At 36.2% G+C, this 19,499-nt stretch overlaps 2 protein-coding genes across 4 annotated transcripts; one reads left to right on the forward strand and one right to left on the reverse strand.

Annotated features, from left to right (window-relative positions):
• The first annotated feature begins 2,788 nt into the window (after window positions 1-2,788).
• Window positions 2,789-10,168, forward strand: LOC101250136 (uncharacterized). 2 transcript variants are annotated; one of them, XM_004244078.5, is made up of 11 exons: window positions 2,789-3,211; window positions 4,197-4,318; window positions 4,405-4,565; window positions 5,977-6,049; window positions 6,150-6,180; window positions 6,717-7,006; window positions 7,211-7,459; window positions 8,292-8,393; window positions 8,628-8,681; window positions 8,852-8,939; window positions 9,531-10,168. In XM_004244078.5, exons 1-11 carry the CDS (start codon window positions 3,031-3,033, stop codon window positions 9,698-9,700), a joined length of 1,521 nt encoding a protein of 506 aa, XP_004244126.1. In that variant the 5' UTR covers window positions 2,789-3,030; the 3' UTR covers window positions 9,701-10,168. The 2 variants fall into 2 exon arrangements, with proteins under 2 accessions (XP_004244126.1, XP_069143265.1); XM_069287164.1 differs by having other exon boundaries at window positions 2,834-3,211; window positions 8,864-8,939.
• Window positions 10,169-11,599: 1,431 nt separating this feature from the next.
• Window positions 11,600-18,444, reverse strand: LOC101249564 (protein METABOLIC NETWORK MODULATOR 1). Of its 2 annotated transcripts, XM_004244076.5 has the most exons (4): window positions 18,221-18,364; window positions 14,635-15,008; window positions 12,085-13,200; window positions 11,600-11,993 (listed from the first exon to the last, which is right to left on the reverse strand). In XM_004244076.5, exons 2-4 carry the CDS (start codon window positions 14,638-14,640, stop codon window positions 11,880-11,882), a joined length of 1,236 nt encoding a protein of 411 aa, XP_004244124.1. In that variant the 5' UTR covers window positions 14,641-15,008; window positions 18,221-18,364; the 3' UTR covers window positions 11,600-11,879. The 2 variants fall into 2 exon arrangements, with proteins under 2 accessions (XP_004244124.1, XP_010324316.1); XM_010326014.4 differs by lacking the exon at window positions 14,635-15,008 and having other exon boundaries at window positions 18,221-18,444.
• Between the last annotated feature and the right edge of the window lie 1,055 nt (window positions 18,445-19,499).

A 19,499-nucleotide genomic window follows, 5' to 3' on the forward strand; every position in this document is an offset into this window, starting at 1 on the left:
ATACCACCAGGAACAACTGGTGGGGCGCTCTCTGGATGCAAGGATACATTTCCACTGAAAAGTAACATCAGAAACTGATCATTAAATAAGAATTCTTCTTGAGACGGTTAACAAAGTATGAAGAATATATAACTTAACAAAAGAGATGTGTATGAGAGATATCAGTTCAATCTGAAAAGGTTCTATTTCAATTTTTCGACCCCTTGTATTTTGAGTTAAGAACAATAGAATTGTGTACTTAAGAAAGAGGAAGAAGCACCAATCAATAGTGACCTAAGCTATCAGGAAGACGAATTTTACCATTCATATTTGCAAGAAAAAAGAAGGGGAACATGGATACTTGTTCTGGAATTAGGGATGTACATAGCAAGTCACACCCCAATCCAAAGAACAAAAGATGACGAGAAGTTGATCATCCACATTTTGAATTCATAAAATGCACGATAGCAAAATCAAATTCAGTTAGTGCCAACAGTTGAAAGTGTCCATTTTATCATAAGGGACATAATGGATGAACCATGGATGAAAAACTTCAACGGATGGTAGAAGTACAGTGAATCCAATGATAACATTTTCTGTAGATCATAGAAAGAGAAACATACCAAAATGGATAGTAATATATTGTTATAGGGGTGTCAATTAAACTCAGTGGCAGACACAGAGGAGAAATAAAGTGATTTATTTTGCTTAGCAAGGAGCCATCGGAATTTCTTTTCTCCCTCTGCACCATCCAATAAGCAGCACGGCGCTGGTAAGGTCTAAGCTTAGGAAGCAAACCAGGGAGGTCATCATCAAACATCGGCTCCTCCCTGCAGACAACATCACAAATGAAAGCCAAGTATGAGGAAATTTGCATATATCCAACATAAATTGAAACTTAAGTCAGCAGAACCACTCATTTTGATGGCTTAATAGCTTCATAGAAACTAGCTACATCAAACCTAGAAAGTTTCCTTGCAGAAGAAGAACTTTCATCCAGCCCCGAAGCTAGACCAATATCCGCATGTGCTGCCACCTGGTATCCATATCTAGCCTCTGCTATGACAACCTCTGGACGTAGCCAAGCCATCACATTCATCATGCTCTTTTTCCATAGCTGTCTGGATGTATCCAGAAGTGACTCACACCCATCAAAGGCACTTTTCAAAATCTTGACCTTCATCCGTATAGATGCTAAATAACTCGGAACAATAACAGGCCTCAATGTGAAGAACTTCAAACTAGCCAGATGGACTAACCCTGATATACCCTCATCAGGTCCATCAAAACTTCCCTCTATCAACACAACTGTTTCCTCCAAACCCTCTTTCTCCTGCTTTGCTACAATTTCAAGACATACACTAGTAGCAGATAATACAAGCCAATGACCTAACTTTATCCTAGTAAGATGCTCATTAACATTACTGACCCTAAACCTTAATAAATACCTAGAATCCCTGAAAAAATCCTCATCCAATAAACAAGTACCAAATTCATCACTAACATTCAAGTCTAATAAAACAATTTCAGAGATACCCATATGTTTGTCCGATAACCAATTAGACCTATCAATTTCAACAAAAAATGGCACATCAACTACAAAAAACTCATCTTTTTCCGCAGTTCCAGCATCTGTTTCACCGTTTAATTTCCCTTTAGGAACTTCTCCTTCCAAAATTCCAACAGAACGATTTGGCTTAGATTTCTTCCGACCCATTGCAGTAACAAGTAAGATATACAAAGTGCAATGCGGTTAACGGATAAAAACCAATCCTTTATTCTTATTCGAACAACCAAGAACCTGTAAATAATAAAGAGTCTCACATGAACTAACAAATATTTGGTACATAATTTGAACGGTTTCTCGGAAAACCAATAGAAGTGAAATAAGCTACAAAATTTCTGAGGTGAATTCTGTAGAGAATTGAAAAAAAAAACTACTCTACTAGTACAAGCGACAGAAGGCACTTTCATCCACACTTTAGTTCTTCAGCTAAGCTCTTTAAATTTTTCAGATTCCACACTTTAGTTCTTCGATCCACAGTTCTTAAGCTTCAACATTTCATCCCTTTGAGAAAATCATGTTCTAGAGAAGACAATCTGCAACTCAGATGTTGATCAGCACTTCAGTTAACCTAAGTTCTTCAGCTCAACTACGTTCTTCAGTCAGCTACGTTCTTCAGCTTGCTCTCATCGATCTTCACTTCAGCTACGTTCTTCAGCTGCTCTTTAGAAATGGATGTTTTTAGAAACTTTTGGAAGCCCTGTTCCAGAAAAAAAAAGAGAGAGAGAAGTTTTTGGAAATGTTTTATTAATAATTTTTTTGGCCAATAAAATATGGGAGGGAGAGTTGAAAATGTTGGAGGGAATATAAAATTTTAGTGAAAAATTTAGGCCACACTTGTTATGTGTGGTTTTTACAATTGTAAAAAGTAGCACACTTTAAAAGTGTGGTCATATATGTAAATAGATGTTGCCATTTATTTCATATTATGACAACGCTTACAAAGTGTAACCAATACCATTAAAGAGTATGCTTTACTAGTGTTGCTAATATTGTCGTTGCCAAAAGTTAAAAATTTAGGTTACATTTTAAAAGTGTTCCCAAAAATATTTTAGGCAACACTTTTTAAGTGTTGCTCAGATTTGGTGTGGCCGTAGGCATAAAATGGTGTAGTGTATGTACACTACTTGTGAGATCGAACGGAGCATTTTATTATTGTTTTATATTAGACAAGGGCAAATTCGAAACAAACAAATATCAATAAGCCAATAGTAGATATATTATAAATTTCAAGGGCATCTAAGCAACAAACCAATTACAAATATATAGGTACTTCTTCGTCTTCCTTTCTATACGTTCGATTCAATTTCTTATTATTTTTTTTCATCACATAATAATAATATCAGCAAATTTCTACAAAAATCAACAATTTTTTCTTCAGATTTCTTTGCGATTTCAAGATACATATTATACAGGATTTATACAAATCAATATACTGAGATATACATCTGTTATTGTAGAGTTTTTCAAGTGCCAGGAAGTGAGCTATGGGTTACAAAAAAGGAGGAAGATTCATGGCGGAAGAGGAGAACGGCGTCGGTGCTACACTGAGAGATGCTTTGTTATTTACTACTATGTGTATTGTTGGGCTACCGGTTAATGTTTATATCAAAGATGGTGGTGTTTATTCGGGTATTTTTCACACTGCTTGTGTAGATGATGAATATGGTGAGTTTTCTCGACACCCTTTTCGTTTTTATCATGACCCTTTAGCTATTTTGTGATTTTTGATTATAGGTTGTTGTTGTTGTGGGTTTATTGTTTGGAGTAGATCAGTTTCGGCATCCGATCTGGATGTTTCCATGGTTTTGTTTTGTTGTGTCCTGTTGTATACCTTTCTCATTTATCATTTGTTGGGGTGAGCTGATTAGATGGCATATGAACATGACCTTAGATATAGGCGTTTTAAGCTTTATGATGACATGAACTTAGATAAGAGGGTGTGGAACACTCTGATAAGGATAGTAGGTTAGTTGGTCAGCTTCAGTTTACGAGGACATGGCGTTAGATAGGAGGGTGTGAAGCACTTAGATTAGCTTAGTAGGTAGCAGTCCCTTGTATTGTTGTCCAGTTACATTAGTATAGTCATAATATTGCTCCTTTAGTTTCCTATTCTTTGATGTTTGTTACTTATATATAGATTCCTTGTACCTTGATTATCGTTCTATTTTGTTGTAGTTCCTGTTCTGCTGCTATGTATTGTTTTATTATTATTTGTTGATTCTTGTACTTTTGTTATTTTTTTTTTCTGGATTGTTTTGGACTCTTTTTTCTTGAGCTGATGGTCTTATCGAAAATAGCCCCCTACCTGTGAGGTAGAATATGATTTGTGTACACTCAACCCTCCCCAGACCGTAGTTCGTGGGACTGCAATGAATATGTTGTATTTTTCCATATTTTCATTTCAAATGACGAATGTGAGAACATTCCAGTCTTTGATTCTGTACATTTTATGGCTTTTATAGAAAGGAATAGTGTGGAATGATTATGTAGGGTTCATACAATTGGTTTCAATAATTTAGGATTTAAGGGTTAGTTGATTTGAGTTATTGATTGCGGTATTTAAGGTTGCATTTATTAAGAGTTTAGCTTACCAAGTTAGGGACTTGCAAGAGTTCTGATTATCCTCTCTCTCTTTTGATACATGGATTAGCTATTGTTTTGAAGAGGGCGAAGATGATTAAGAAGGGTAGTCGAGAGGCGAATGTAGCACGTGGAAGTTTGATAGAGACACTCGTAATTCTGTCTGAAGATCTTGTCCAAGTTGTCGCAAAGGTATGCTTTTAGACATTCCAATTTGCAAGTCTATTTGTTTATTATATGGTGGTCCTTTTTTAACTGCTGATACCTGTGCTTTGCAGGGGGTTATGCTATCTGCTGATTGTATTCAAGGACATTTAGATGGGGATAATGCAAGAACTGTTTGTAGCAATATAACTTATCCTGAATACACCAAAAAGGAGATGAAAGCAACAAAGTCCAAGGTGTCTACCGTGGATGGAGAGAAAGCTAGTAAAGAAAGGTTTGTGTTGGCAAGACTCACTATTGATTCATTGTTGGAAGTGCCTCATGATCTATTAGCTTTTGCATGGAAAAGCCTCTTAATGTTCTGGCAGACATGACTTTGGCTTGTTCTTCATATTTGCAATTAAATTATTGAAAGCAAGTGATGAATATATAGAGCAGATAAGTAATAATGTTAAAGTTAATCTCTTAATCAGTTTGGTTATCTATCTTTTGTTTCATAGATAGGCTGATAAGTGAAGTTGGAAAGCTTGTTCACCCAAATGTATTTGTTTGTCGTATCACTAGCCTTGTGATGACTAAATAGATGATGTTCTGGGAGGAGTGTAATGTGATAGGAAGATACCAAATAAAGTGATAAGAAAGCTCTATATAATAGCGTTGATAAAAGCCCGCTTAAGGTGCACTTAAACCTTGAAACTCAGGGGACTTCAAGTGAGGCAGTTCACCTTATTTAAGTTGCATCTTAGAACGGCATCATGCACACATGGTCTCCATCTTTAAAAGAACGATACTTCAAATAAATTTTGATAATATTATTGTTTGACAATTTTTTTGACAGATAAAAGTATTATTGATTAAGAATGCTAGAGTAGAAACTCAGTGAGAATTCTTTATAAAAAAAAAAAAACTCTTTATCAAAAAATAAACTTAGTGAGAATTACTGAGTCACTAGGCTAAACGTGAAAGTTGTATTTGAGCCATTAATTTTATGTAATTTCTGAACTTGATTGATATGGTTTTCTCTTCATAAATTGCAAATTCACAATATTTGGTTCAAATCATTGTTTGTCGTGTTTGTAATTTTTTTCTTGCTTTGCTGTATACTTTGATCTTCTTCTTTATTTCGTGCATTTCTGCACTATAACATGCATGCTTTTCTACGGGTTTTGCTGTTGATAACGAGGGTACATGCACACGTAAATGAGAAAAAGGAGAGATAATTACTTAGTGAGATGGTAAAGCACGTAAAATCAGATCCATATTAAGAGGGTTTTTTTCTGATGAACTAAATATAACAGAAGGGAAAAAACTAGGCAGACCTGTGCTTTTGTAGTGCTTGCTCTCTATGATGTATACATACTTCCTGAAGGTTTTTCTCTCTCTTTTTAGAGGGGCTGTGATTTCTTTAGCAAAATTAGGTGTAAAGTCAAAATTGGAGTTCTCTGGCATAAATTACTTTAATCGTCTTATTATCTAATTACTGCTGAATCAACACAATGGTTCGCCAATATTTGCAGTATTCCTATCAGATGAAATATAAATTTCGGGAAAGTCGCCTCAATATCTGATATCTGTTGGGTTTCTGCTCTCTCTCTCATAAGATTATTATCTCACTTCTCATAACCTTGATTTTTCTCATCTACATGGTCACACTAACTTATTTCCATTCATGTCAACTATGACAGATATGTCCGAAATGGCTTAATCAGTAAGCAAAGTGATCGCAGAGAGAGCCATGAGTCTCTAAGGGAGAGAACTGTATGTTAATCCTAACATTGGCTGAGCACTAATTGAGATATAAAAAGATGTGATCTATTTGCTATTGGTTAATGAACTTTTTTTTTTTTCATTTTTGCAGATCCGTGAAGTTCAAGGGTCAAGCTCAAATGGTGAGTATTTGTTCAATCCTTCAGTTCTCACAGGAACATATCAGTTCATGTGTCCTGTTGGTGGGTGGAAAACAGATTAGGCAGCGTCTCTCGTTGACTGAGTTTAACGATGAATCATATTCACCCAAATCTCTGATTTCCATCACTTATAATTCTGTATAACCAATTAAAAATTGCTATTAAAGAATTAGATCAATGGACAAAAGTGGGTTGTCCTTATGGAAGGGACACTTGTGTCACCTAGGGGGAAACCAGAAAAGGGGAAAAGGCACTCTTGTCCCCCACATATTACTGAAAAGAAAGAAAAGGAAAAAAGAATTGAATCAATTTTTGTGACTCCGTTCCTGCTGAGAATGGTGTGAATACTTAATGGTGAAGGGACCTTAACATGCTATGTCCTTATTCTGCAATAGAACTCATAACAAATTAATGTTTGCTGATGGACAATGAGATCTTTGAGCTCTTTATGTAGTGTATATATTATCATAAACCAAAAGAATGTCAGTAATATGGTATTGCAATTTTTTCACTTGCAGTGGATGTTTCTGTTACTCAAGCAAGTCACCTTGAGAATGTTACCTTCATGAAAAACTTGGAGTTGTCATCAAATGGAATATGTAATGGTAGTCCTCCTCTTTCCTCAACCAAACTTGATGATCCGAACAATGATAGGCACAGTCATGAGCAGCAGACTCTAGGCAAAACTCCTTGTTTGGGCGCTACTTCCTCTGGTGCTCCAATCACCTCAGTCTCATGCGTCAGCTCATCATCAGCTCCAGCTGATTTGGTGCCTTCACGAGGTTCAATTCATAATGTTAGTACAAAGGTAAAGTGAACTTAGTGGGGTCCATTGTTGTCGGTGCATGCTTTAATTCTTAGTTGTTCCTAGTAATCAAGAGTATATAAGCTAATATTTTCAGTAGGTTTATGGTGATGTCAGTACTTCGAGATTTTGGAAATTCGTCTCCTTGTTGATCCTGTATTATTCTTCATCTAAGATGATTTATGACTGTTGATTTTCTCTCTCTAGGAATCTAAGCTCAACCCTGGGGCAAAGATATTTTCTCCATCGACTTTGCAGCATAGAACTGTTACACCTCCTGTGGTGCCAACGATGGCTTACGTGCCAGATTCCTGTCCTGTAGTACCTATTGTTACAGCAGAGCCTGCAGTTGAAATTACCCCCTTTGCTCCTCATTCATCTGTGCCTGTCAAGTTTGTCCCATATAATAACTTGGCAGCTGGAAATGGTGGCTTGGATGTACAGTATGCTCAACCGGTATGTGATCACATTTCTTATCTTTACTTTGAAAACGCAGCACCTGCTCCCTGCTTTGGTTTTCTGACAATTGGAGTTGCTGTTTGCTTTGAGTAACTTAGATTTATTTACTGATTAAAAAATTGTTTTGGTTGATTAACCACCATATCTTTGTACCTTAACCATCTCATATTGACCACAAGAAGTTGTATCTTACATTCTTACTTACATAACCATAGCAGACCTATGCTGGATGGTGTTTGGAGACTAGCCTGTCGGTCTATTATGGAGACTGTAATGCAATTCTGTGCTTCATCTAATCTAATTATATCGCCGATATACATTTAGCGAAGTTAATTGATGTATATGTCAATTAAAAGAAGAGATTAAAAAAAGTTGTGGCCTAGTGGTTGAGATCATGAGGTCTCATGTTCAAATCCCAGCGGAGTTAAACACACTAGGTTATTCTACCCGTCTGTCCTAGCCTTGGCGGACAAAGTTACATGATGGTACTCGTTGCTTGTGGGAGGTGGGAGGTATCGCGTGGAATTGGTCGAGGGGGACGAAAGCTGGCCCAGATAAAAACTGTTGTTTGAATAAACAGTTTTGAAGGTAGCAGAAAGTAGTTGGGATTCTTTTTCTTGGTATTATTATATGCAGTTTACCAAAGAGGTGCTGCTTTCTTACTTAGCAATGATTCACCAGATGCGCTTTCAAATTAGTTGCTACGGCTTAATATGAGACAAGTTAAACCAATCACCTCCATTATTCTATGTCATACTTATACAGAATCAGTTATTACTGTTTTGATGCTGCTGCATAGTTTATGAACCCTTTTGTTGTTAACATGTAGACAATTGGATACATGGGAAGCAGGACTCAGCCGGCAAGGTATGGCAGTCAGTATCATCACCTTCAGGCTGCAACTGGTTATGTGCATCCAAATTCTCAAAATGTAAGGGAAATTATTATGCAACTTTGTCTTTCTGAAGCTGTTTATTTTGTTAGGCTGGAAAGAAAGCTCTGCCGCCGTAGTTGTATAGTCATTGAGGTTTAGCATGTCGAGGATTGTGGCCCTATTACTAAATTGACATCCGCAGGACAAAATCATACCATCCTGTTATTATTTTTGTGCTTGTAAGACGGTTACATATGTTAATGCCACTTCTAAAATTCTTTATGTTTTCAGGTTATGGTTGGACGGTTGGGACCACTTGTTTATATGCATCATCCTGTTTCTCATGTAAGACAAATTACTTTCTGTAGCTTATTTTGGGACAAAAATTTTCGGACAGTAGATGTTCATTTTTCAATATACTTGGATTGCCTTTTGTTACTTTCCTCCTATCTGATTTTCTTCGAGTATTATGTGTTGCAATTTCCTGATTCTTCTCTCTGATATCTTGTCAAAAGGACATTGTTCAGAGTGCAGCGGGGTTCCCTCAAGTATCCACACGTCCTGTATTAATTCCACATCAGGTCCATCCTCCTAAGCATCAAGGTACGTGTTCATGGTACATCTACTAAGTCTTGAGTTCAAACCAATAGTTGCTAGTAGCCTCAGCTATTTTTATTCAGGGTCTGGAATGCATGATGCTCTAGTCTGCTTTAGTATAAGAACAAGTTAAATGCAATTGCTGCTAGTAGCTGTAACAAATAGTTATATAAAAATTCAAGCTTGCACAGCGGGATCTAAGATGAAGTCTTAAAAACTTTATCCCTGATTCCCTGTGCAAGGCAGATGACCAGAAGCTGTAGATGCAGCCGTGCTGATAGTAGCCAGCAGATATAACTCGTGGAAAGTTATAGCAATTGTTTTGATGCCTTAGTATGTCCTTTTTTTTGTTCGACTATCATGTCTATAATATGTTTGTTGAGTATGAATTTGTTTCCTATTTTTCATCGTCTTGCAATTTCAACCAGATGAACAACAATTTGTGGCTAAATACAACTTGCTGCAATAACTTTATCACCTGAATGATGATGTGATGTGGATATTGAATTATCAAAGCAGTTATTTACATATGATAGTCCTGAAACAAGTTATCTGTATTTTACTAGCACAATAACCTTAGTCCATCCCTTGCTGCAGGAAGTACAGCACCACAAGCACTGCAGTTGTATATGGCTCCCCCAGTTATAACAGGGCTACAACAACCATTCACTATCCCAAGCATTCCTATTACACAGTCGTCTTTTCCTGTTATGCGGCCTATGCAATTCCCAGTACCTAATGGTTTTGTGCCTAACAAGTTCGCGTGAATATACTTCTGTAGTTGAAATGATGCCTGCCTATTGAGATTCCTTTTTCGTTTCTTCTCAATGTCTGGCAGCATGATTCTTTTCTAAAGTTTTCGATCTTGTAGTATGAGCAGGTTATTCTTTGTTAGGGAGAGGCATTAACATTGTATATTGAGTTACGCATGAAGTTGTTTTTGTTTGGAGGTAGAGGAAGAGTTCACTCGGGCGGTTCTTGTTTTGGTTGTGATATCCAAAGGAGATGGATTTTCCGTTTTGAACTGCAGCAACACAAATTTTTGGGCGTCGAAAAGTTGCACTTTTTGTATGATACACTAAGCTTGAAACTAATAGCTTTGTTATAGCTCTTTAAGTTTGATGCATTACGCTAATATGGATTTGGTTTATCAAAAACTATCATATATTGAACTATTTATTGTAAGAATTTTTTCCACGTTTCATTTTCAGTGTCAAAGTTATATTTTGACCAAAGCCATTTCTTGGATTCAATTGTATACTATTCTAAGATAGGTCCTAATCTTTTTTGATAAAAAATTGCTGTAATGTTATTGGTGTCCATTCTATAACATGTTAGTTTGGTGAATATCGAAATCAAGTATATTCATGATGAACCAAAAAAGAAAGTATTTGAGTAATTCTGTTAAAAACATGTTCATGTACATCAAGATATACTCTGTGTAATCTCACAAAAGTATCTGAGTAATCCTGTGAAAAATATGTTCATGCACATCAAGATATGCTATGTGTAATCTCCCAAGTATGTCTCGAAAGGAGAAATATCTGAGTAATCCTATTAAAAACATGTTCATGCACATCAAGATATGCTCGGTGTAATCTCACAAGTATGTCTCGAAAGGAGAAGTATCTTAGTAATCCCGTTAAAATCATGTTCATGCACATTAAGATATACTCGGTGCAATCTCACAAGTATGTCTCGAAAGGAGAAGTATCTGAGTAATCCTGTTAAATACATGTTCATGCACATCAAGATATACTTTTTTTAATCTCACAAGTACGTTTCAAAAAGATAAAGGGTACGTAGATTATATTCAAGATGAACCAAAAAAGGAACTATCTGAGTAATCATGTTAAAAACATGTTCATGCACATCAAAATATGCTTGGTGTAATTTCACAAGTATGTCTCGAAAGGAGAAGTATCTGAATAATACTGTTAAAAACATGTTCATGCACATCAAGATATGCTCGGTGTACTCTCACAAGTATGTCTCGAAAGGAGAAGAAAGGAGAAGTATTTGAGTAATTTATGTTAAAAACATGTTCATGCACATCAAGATATACTCCTTGTAATCTCACAAGTATGTCTCGAAAAGATAGAGGGTATGCATATTATATTCAAGATGAACCAAAAAAGGAAGTATCTGAATAATCCTGTTAAAAACATGTTCATGCACATCAAAGATAGAGGGTATGCAAATTATATTCGAGATGAACCAAAAAAGGAAGTATCTGAGTGATCTTGTTTAAAACATGTTCATGCACATCAAGATATACTCTATGTAATCTCACAAGTATGTCTCAAAAGGATAGAGGGGGTATGCAAAAGTATATTCAAGATGAACCAAAAAAGAAAGGATAGAGGGTATGCAAAGTATATTCGAGATGAACCAAAAAAGGAAGTATATGTGTATTCATGTTAAAAACATGCTCATGCACATCAAGATATAGTCAGTGTAATCTCACAAGTATGTCTTGGAACAATAGAGGGTACGCAAATCTTACCTTTACCTCCATCGAAAGACCCTTGGCTCGGGTGTAGTAAATTGTGTTGTCAAAACCTGAATTTACAATACCAAAATTGGCTACCTGTGCACAAGCAGGCTCTCCAACTTTGACATTGCCAGTCACATGATATAACTAATTCAAGATTGCAAAGCAGATATAAGCAATACGACTGCATAGCAGACATGAGCAATACGATTGCAAAGCAGATATAAGAACGGAAAGTATAATCCACCGTTATAAACAGTTTCCATAAACGTTTACGTCTATGCAAGATTTTAATCTGAACTGATAAACATATAAAGATAAGCTTCTCAAGGTTTGGCTAATGCCAACCAGGAGCTATTTTGAGACATTAGTATCACTATTGACTATACAGTCTGCCAGAGTCTACGGGATGTGAGTTTCAGAGATGAGAATATGCGGATGTTCCTGCTATGCTACTGAATGCTAGTCTCCTCCATACTGCCATCAGTTGCTGGAGTCTTCATCACACCAAGTCCTGATTCTCCAGTACGAAGCAGCTGGTTCTCCTTCAGATTTTCCTGCACAGCCTTCATGCAGGAAAAATTTCATGACTTAGATCTTTATTGACATAGTAAACTCTAGAGCTCAAAATGAATATTGAAGTTTTGGTAAATTTACCTGTAGAAGTTCGGTCATCCTGCCAGTACCATAGTTCATCAGCAGCTTAGGAACAGATGTAGCCTGGGTAGGAAGAGTGGGGATTGCTGGTTCACTTGGTTTTGCTGAGGGAACCTGATTCACAGTATCTAGTTTGGGTATCACAGGTGAATGTTCAGCTGGCAACTTGTTAGAGGCCTCATTGTTTCCAGTATCTTCTTTTGCCAGCCCAGATCCTTGAGACACGTAGGCCACTGCAACAGGTATTGCTATGTTGGTTGATGCAGCTGGCTGCGCCTTTTCCTCTTTGACAGCTTCTCCTCCCTTGCTAAGATAGCCTTCATTCTGCCCAGTACCTATTGCTACTTTGTTGCCAACTTGAGCTTGTGAAGCAAGTATTTCACGAGTTGGTTCTGGTGGTAGCTGTCCAGGGGTTACTGGTCCATCAGGTGGCAGCATAGCCAATGGCTTAACCATCTGAACATCTTTCTCCCTTATAGACTCCCTGTTTGAAGCTTGGGATGCAGAGCTTTGACTAGATGCTAGTCCATTTGTTAAATTGACAGGTTGTAGCACAACAGGAACTACTGTGCCTCTGACACCCACTGGAGGGACTGAGGGATGCATTATTACCTGTTTGCTTTTTGAGGACCTAGATCCAAGCTTAACTGATCCATTGCGCTCAGCCCTAGGGCCATACGCCTGAAGCTGGTTTACAGCCGGAGGACGAACCTCATTTCTTCTGAGCATCTCAAGATGTGGGGCGACATCATTTGCAGCTGTGACAGGAATATAATGTCCTGGCTTAAAAACTACACCCCTGTAGTTCGTATTGGAGTCACCAATTCTAACATTGAGCAAATAACCAGCATCAAATGCAGACTCAACAACACCTGTTACAGCCTGACCAATCATACCATCATTTCTGTTTACTTGTTGGATCTCTTGCACTAATTCAAAAGGTGGAGGAACCTGAGCACGAACAACACGCTTCAAGCTAGGATCCTTACGAGGGCGACCCCTTCTTCGCTTCAAAGGAAGGTTAGCAGGGGTGCTGGAGCTGTCCCCTTGAACAGGTTGGTTCATTTCTTCAAGCTTAGGTTCTGCCGTTTGCCTTTCACTAGTCTTCTGAAGTGCCTGCCAGAAAATCAGTTTACCCATTTTAACTCAGCCAAGTTACAGAGAGAATAAATGAAGAGGTGCATTTGATCATCCTACAAGAGTAAACTGGGTGTCACATACACTGTGTTGTCATTTTAGGACCAAAATTTTATGGTCACTTAAGACCAGGAAAAAAGAAAAAGGAAAGCAGCATTCAGTTCCAGGAGGACACAATTTGCAATACCTTGCAAGATTTGGGTCCAAAATTGGAACTTGGAAGTGGACTGTGAAAAGTTGATGAACTCAATTGACATTTAATTGGTAGAGAAAGGACATGGAGTACAGGTTTTTGACAAGAAAGCACCTATAGATACTGCAAAGGATATATCAACTTAAAATATATTATTCTTGCCTAGATATCTACAAATAGCAAGAGAGAAAAGATGAAGAATAGTAGCTCTGTGATAAACATGGCCCTAGATAAGCCAAATGGATGCAGCTGAACTACCAAACTAGACACAATTGATCGGGGTGGAAAGGAAAAGAGTCAGAGCGAGGAGCCAAAAAAGAGACCAATACAATAGCATGACTAATCAACTAATAGCTCAGATCATTCATATTCTGTGAAAATGTGAAGTCCATTTTTCTAATATAATCAAATATCTCCCCTCTATTCCATTTTATGTGACACTATTTTCTTCTTAATATGTTCCAAAAAAGAACGATATCTTTCCATATGGGAATAATTTAATTTAGAAGTTCCCATTTACCTTTTAAACATGTGATTTAATAGCCACAAAACTATCATGGCATGACTAAGGCCACAATTTCCAAAGCTATTTTTTCCTTTCTTAAACTTAACACCCAGTCAAATAAAAGCTCTAGAAGTTCCTGAAAGGTTTACTCGTCTAAAAATAAGAAAATCAAATCTTAATACGACAAATACCCTAGGTAAGCTTGTATGCCAAATCATGCAATAATTACCTAGTTATATACCTTGGTCATTTGACAATTTACTTTGTCATGCAATCATCTAGTGAGAGTTAAAATCCATATTCCAGTCAAACTTTACACGAGTATATTCAAAAGAGTTGAACCAAATCCAAACAAAAAATCTCATAAGCTTTTTGCTGAATGTGAAACATGCAGTCATATAATACAAATATTCCACAAATCGACAGAAATGAAACAAAAGCTGTTATGTCTAACCAAAAATTAAAAAAAAAAAGATCTTAATAGTTGAATGCCTGAATATATCCTTACAATTGTTTCTGTTTAAAAACTAAACAAAAAATTACAGAAGATGTTCGTTTAACATAACATATATACAAAGAAAAAAAAAACAAGAACACAGAAATAAATCTAGGAAACTAAAAATCAACAGAGTATAGCTGAAACACAAATCTTGACTCAAATTCTCCAGAAAATTTCTCTAAAGAAAGGAAAAAAACAGGAAAGAGACAATCATACCTCCATTTGCTCGGAGAAGGATTCAGAACTAAAGAAAAACTAGTAAATTGGAACCCTATATGTTGTTCAGCAAATTTAGAGGATGCTATTGAGATAATTAATTGTAGTCAACTAACTAAATCTTTGACTTAGCGGGGTGGGTGAGATTTAGGGGGTATGGGGTTATTGTATTTGGCACTTGGCAATTAATGATTATTTTTGCATTTGTATTGCGAGCAATCAATAGAATGACAAGGTTGTGATGCTTAGTTAGGCAACAAACAGAGTCGTATGTGGACATGTATCCATTAGACAAATGGGCCCATCGGTCATTTATATACTTGGACCACAGCCCCTAATTTCTTCATTGGGCCATAACAGAGTTTGTCTTGGGCCTGCAAAAAATTACACAGAAAAAATAGGCGTGATGGCTAACTTCTGCGTCGCCAATCAAGTTTAGAGATCATTTTAAATGTAATAAAAAGTAGTTACTTCTAATTGAGCATGCACAATAAAAGCTACTCCACCACAATCCAGGGTATAATGGACGCATCTAGAGAAGAAACGTCCTCCATGAACAATGTGGATGAGATCATAAGGAAGTTGTCATAGGCTAAGAATGAGCTCCTCTTCCTCTTGTAAGAAAGAGAAAATGCTGGTAGAACTATAATGAACCATCAACAATGTCGGGAATAAAACTTGTTATCTTTAGCTGAAGTTTCCTTCACTTGAGCTAATTTCCCGAGGAAGAGAATACAATAAAAAGAGAGATCAACAACTTTCACTATGCCCAAGCAATGCACTTTGAAGGGCACTGCATCCATATCTCTCCGCTCTGCTCCCAAACGATCTTGGACAAAGATACTCTTAACTAAATATGGACCAACCTAGCACACTGTATTGGAGTTCAGAATTTTGACAACCGAGATTGAAAAGTTCTAGGAGTTTGAAACTCAACGAACGATTTTTGGAGTTCGAACTTATAAAGGTTCAAACTTCCATATTTTTTTCATGGAGTTTTTAAATATAGGCAATTAGGTACCATGAGTGAAACAATAATAATAATTTATACTAAAAAGGTATGAATATACCCCTCTACTATGTTCTATTGTTTAAACCAGTCCCCCTTTATAGAGTTATACTATTTGGTTATATGAGACCTTACCATTAGGCAAAGTTCCATAACTACTGGACAAGTGGGCACGTGGAAGGCTCAAAAATGAAAGACCCAACCCAAAATAAAATAAACACATCCCCACTAGATAACCCATGACCCGTAAACAACCACTCCCAATTAAACTCCTAAAACTTAAATGACATTTAACTAGTCTCTCATTTTAGAAATTAGCAAGAGGACAAATACGGCTGCTGGAGTTCAAACTCCCTGTCCGTTATGTGTCCAACCTCACACAATTGAAGGCTTGAAGCTTAAAAAGGTAAGTATCTTCATCTAAGTTTGTGATATTACTTGAGTTTAGCCATTTTATTTCTCAATTAAAATGAGACTAACTATTTCTAAAGTTGAAATATCATCATTATGTACTGAAATTCAAACAAGTCTTGCTATAGAAATTACAACAGGGAACTTATAAAGAAAATCAGTTGGATTTCACTTTAAAAGTAGTTTTGGAGTTTCACTTGTAAGAAAAAAGAAATTTCAAAATACTTTCATTTTAAAGCTTCTTCAAACAAACTATAAAATCTTTATCATCAATTTTATAAATTGGCATACTTGGCTTGTTGGTTTGTTGGAACATTAGTAGTAAAGGACGTTTCGGGTTAGAATCTGGTCAACCTCATTTTTTTTGTCAAATAACAAGAGGGCATATTAAATGTTTGTAAGAAAAATGTAAGAGATCGGATTCGAACCGCTGACGAATCCGCTGACTCTGGGGACAAAAACTTGACGATTTGCCATTGGCACCACACAGTCATTTATTAATGGGGGTGGCATGTATTATATTTATACCAATTCTGATACACATATAAATATATAAATATAGAGAGAGAGTTTCAACCGAAATCACTGGCTGGTGTGGCACCCCCACGCTACTACATAGAGCCGCCCCTGGCTAAAACTTTATTAACAGTCCAAAAGTGGCATATGCGAATTTCTCCTAATTTTCCCGCTATTCCTTTCATTTCCAAGACCCTCAAACATTTGGGTGAAGTGCACAAACAGTCGCTTTAACTTTTAAGACTCCAATTTAAAGTTTAATCACTTTAAAATCAAATGCAAATATGTAGGATCAAATTGAAAATTGCTAGCCTAAAGTTACAAACCTCTGATCTTCAATTCTGAAGATGGAATTGTCAAAGCCTAACTTTAGACCCAAATTCTGAGTGACAGTTCCAACTTCAGATATTTGGCTCTAAAATCAAGCGGCTTGATAATCCCAATTTCAAACCTTTAGGCCAAAAGTTTTCAAGTAGAGTTGATTACTTGAATTACTCTCTTGCAATTTAAGTCTTAGTTTGCAGCTGCACAATCTGGAATTAGACGGGATCCCTCTGAAGCTCTCTAATGACACCACGAGCATTGATACAAGTGATACTTGTAGTGTCTTATTTTTTGTTTGGGTTTGGTTCAACTGAAAATTCTCATTTTTAGGCAAGTAGACACATCCAGAACCTTCTCTTGCTAATCCTCTAAACAATCAAATAGCTCCCTCCATTCCATTTTATGCGATACTATTTTCTTCTTCAGCTGTTTCAAAGAAGAAAGACCGCCTTCTATATATGAAAACAATTCAACTAGTTAAACTTCCCATTTACCCTTATAAGGACGTGATTTTATAGCCACAAACTATCATGGCATGATTAAGCCCAAAAGTTCCAAAAGTACTTTTTCCTTTCTTAATCTTCACGCCTAGTCAAACAAGTCCAGATAAAATGAATCGGATAGAGTGTATAGTAAGTTCTCTAACCAAGGAAAGCAAATAGAAGCTATAGAAGTTCCTAAAAGTGCAACTTGCCTAAAATTATCAATCCTCAATCTAAAAAATAATCTAGTTAAACTTGTATACTAAATCATAAAACAATTCGCATCTCACTACCTATTAATGCGAGTTAAAATCCATATTCCAGTTTACAGTTTACACGAACGCATATAAACAAAGTCGAGCCAAACTCAAACAAAAAATAATTACTTTTTGTTATAACCGTGGTGTCGGAACGCTTGTGCACACCTAAACTAATTCCAAAAAACAAGCACCACGTAAACTCTGTCCACCAAGGCTAAGACAGACACGAAGAGATCACCTAGTCCTTCTACTATTTTGCCTCCACTAGAAATTTCCATAACTTGGATGCAAAAAATTAAATGCATATGAAACATGCAACCACATCATATACAGAACTTCAACAATTTAACACAAATGAACAAAAAAAAAATAATCTCTAACCTCCAAAAATAAAATGTTAACACGTTAGAACACTGAAAACTAGTTCAATTAGTTTGTTTAACATAACATATGTTCCCAACACCACCACCACCACCACACCACCACCACCACCAACAACAACAACAGATAAATACAGCTAAAAATCAACAGTGTATTACTAAAGCACAACTTCGAATTACAATTTTCTCAGAAAAAAAACGCACCTCGAGTACTTGCTAACTTGCAGGAAGGAGACAACAGAAGCTTGAAGAAGATTGTAGAACTATGTGAGTAAATCCGGAACCCTATATTCTGCTGAGCAGAAGACTTAGATAATTACGATAAATTAATTAGATTAATCGGTTGCTAAGGAGAGTAGTAATGACATTTTTTCTTATTTTAATTACGAAAAAAATATGGAGCGAATAATCGTGTGAGGACAGGTGTCCTTTTTGATAAATGGGCCTCCGTTGATCATTTTGGACTTGGATGGCCCATAGTAAAGTTTGAGTTGGGCCTTGGAAAATTTGCATTAATTAGCCATAAATGGTCTAGTGTTTAACTTTTGGCCACTTGTATTTAAAGCTTAGAGATCATTTTAAATGTTAATACTATGGTTTTTTTTATCGTGATGATTGTTTGGTACTCTTCCTTGTTTATCGTTGTTGTAAGATATAAATTTATGGGAAGGGAAACTATGTATCAACCATAATATATGTATATTTATTTTCTTTTAATTGAATTGATAAATTAGATATCAAATATAATAATACAGTTCAGACAAGTGAGAAATAGATAGAAACTTGTTTTCCAATTAAACCTCTAACACATGGAGTTAATCTTTTTCAAGAGAGAAATCGATATTTCTTTTCCTTTTATAAGGGGGCCGAAAAGTCAAAAGTTATGTCATAATGCAATAAGATAATACGTTAATTTTGAAAAGACTATCTAGTAGCACATGTCTAAGTTTTGATGTTGGATAAATAGCCAACTGATGACAAGTCAGCGCTACACCTGATATTGATTGAAGGCATGTCAACGATATAGTTGAGGTTGACTGTTGATCTGGTCAAGAATAATAATTAAAAAGGCGCTCTATTTGTAAAACGATTAATTCTCACGAAAATATATTGCAACTTATCCGGTTATGAAGCAACTTTGATTGCGTCAAGTTCATACCTATCTTGATCATGCAAAGGATAATATTTTAGAGTTTTTATTTGAGTCAAAGGAAGAAAGTTCACTGTCTCTAAATTTTAGTTAGCCTTGTGGGACTTTGGTTCATTCATCTAAATGCAAATTAATTTTACCCTTTAGACTGATTTCATGAAAAATGTAACGTGTTCAAAAGATATTCTTATAATATGATCTAATAAATTCATATGTTATAAGTCAAGTTAAGAAACGATATTTACTAAATTAAATAGTCATGCCAACAAAGGATAACTTGTTTAAACTAAGAAAAAATAACCTAATTTGCCGTTCTTTCAATCACTCAAACTA

This window comes from Solanum lycopersicum, chromosome 7 (assembly GCF_036512215.1).
Source record: "Solanum lycopersicum chromosome 7, SLM_r2.1".
In the NCBI taxonomy this organism is placed as follows: Eukaryota; Viridiplantae; Streptophyta; class Magnoliopsida; order Solanales; family Solanaceae; genus Solanum; species Solanum lycopersicum.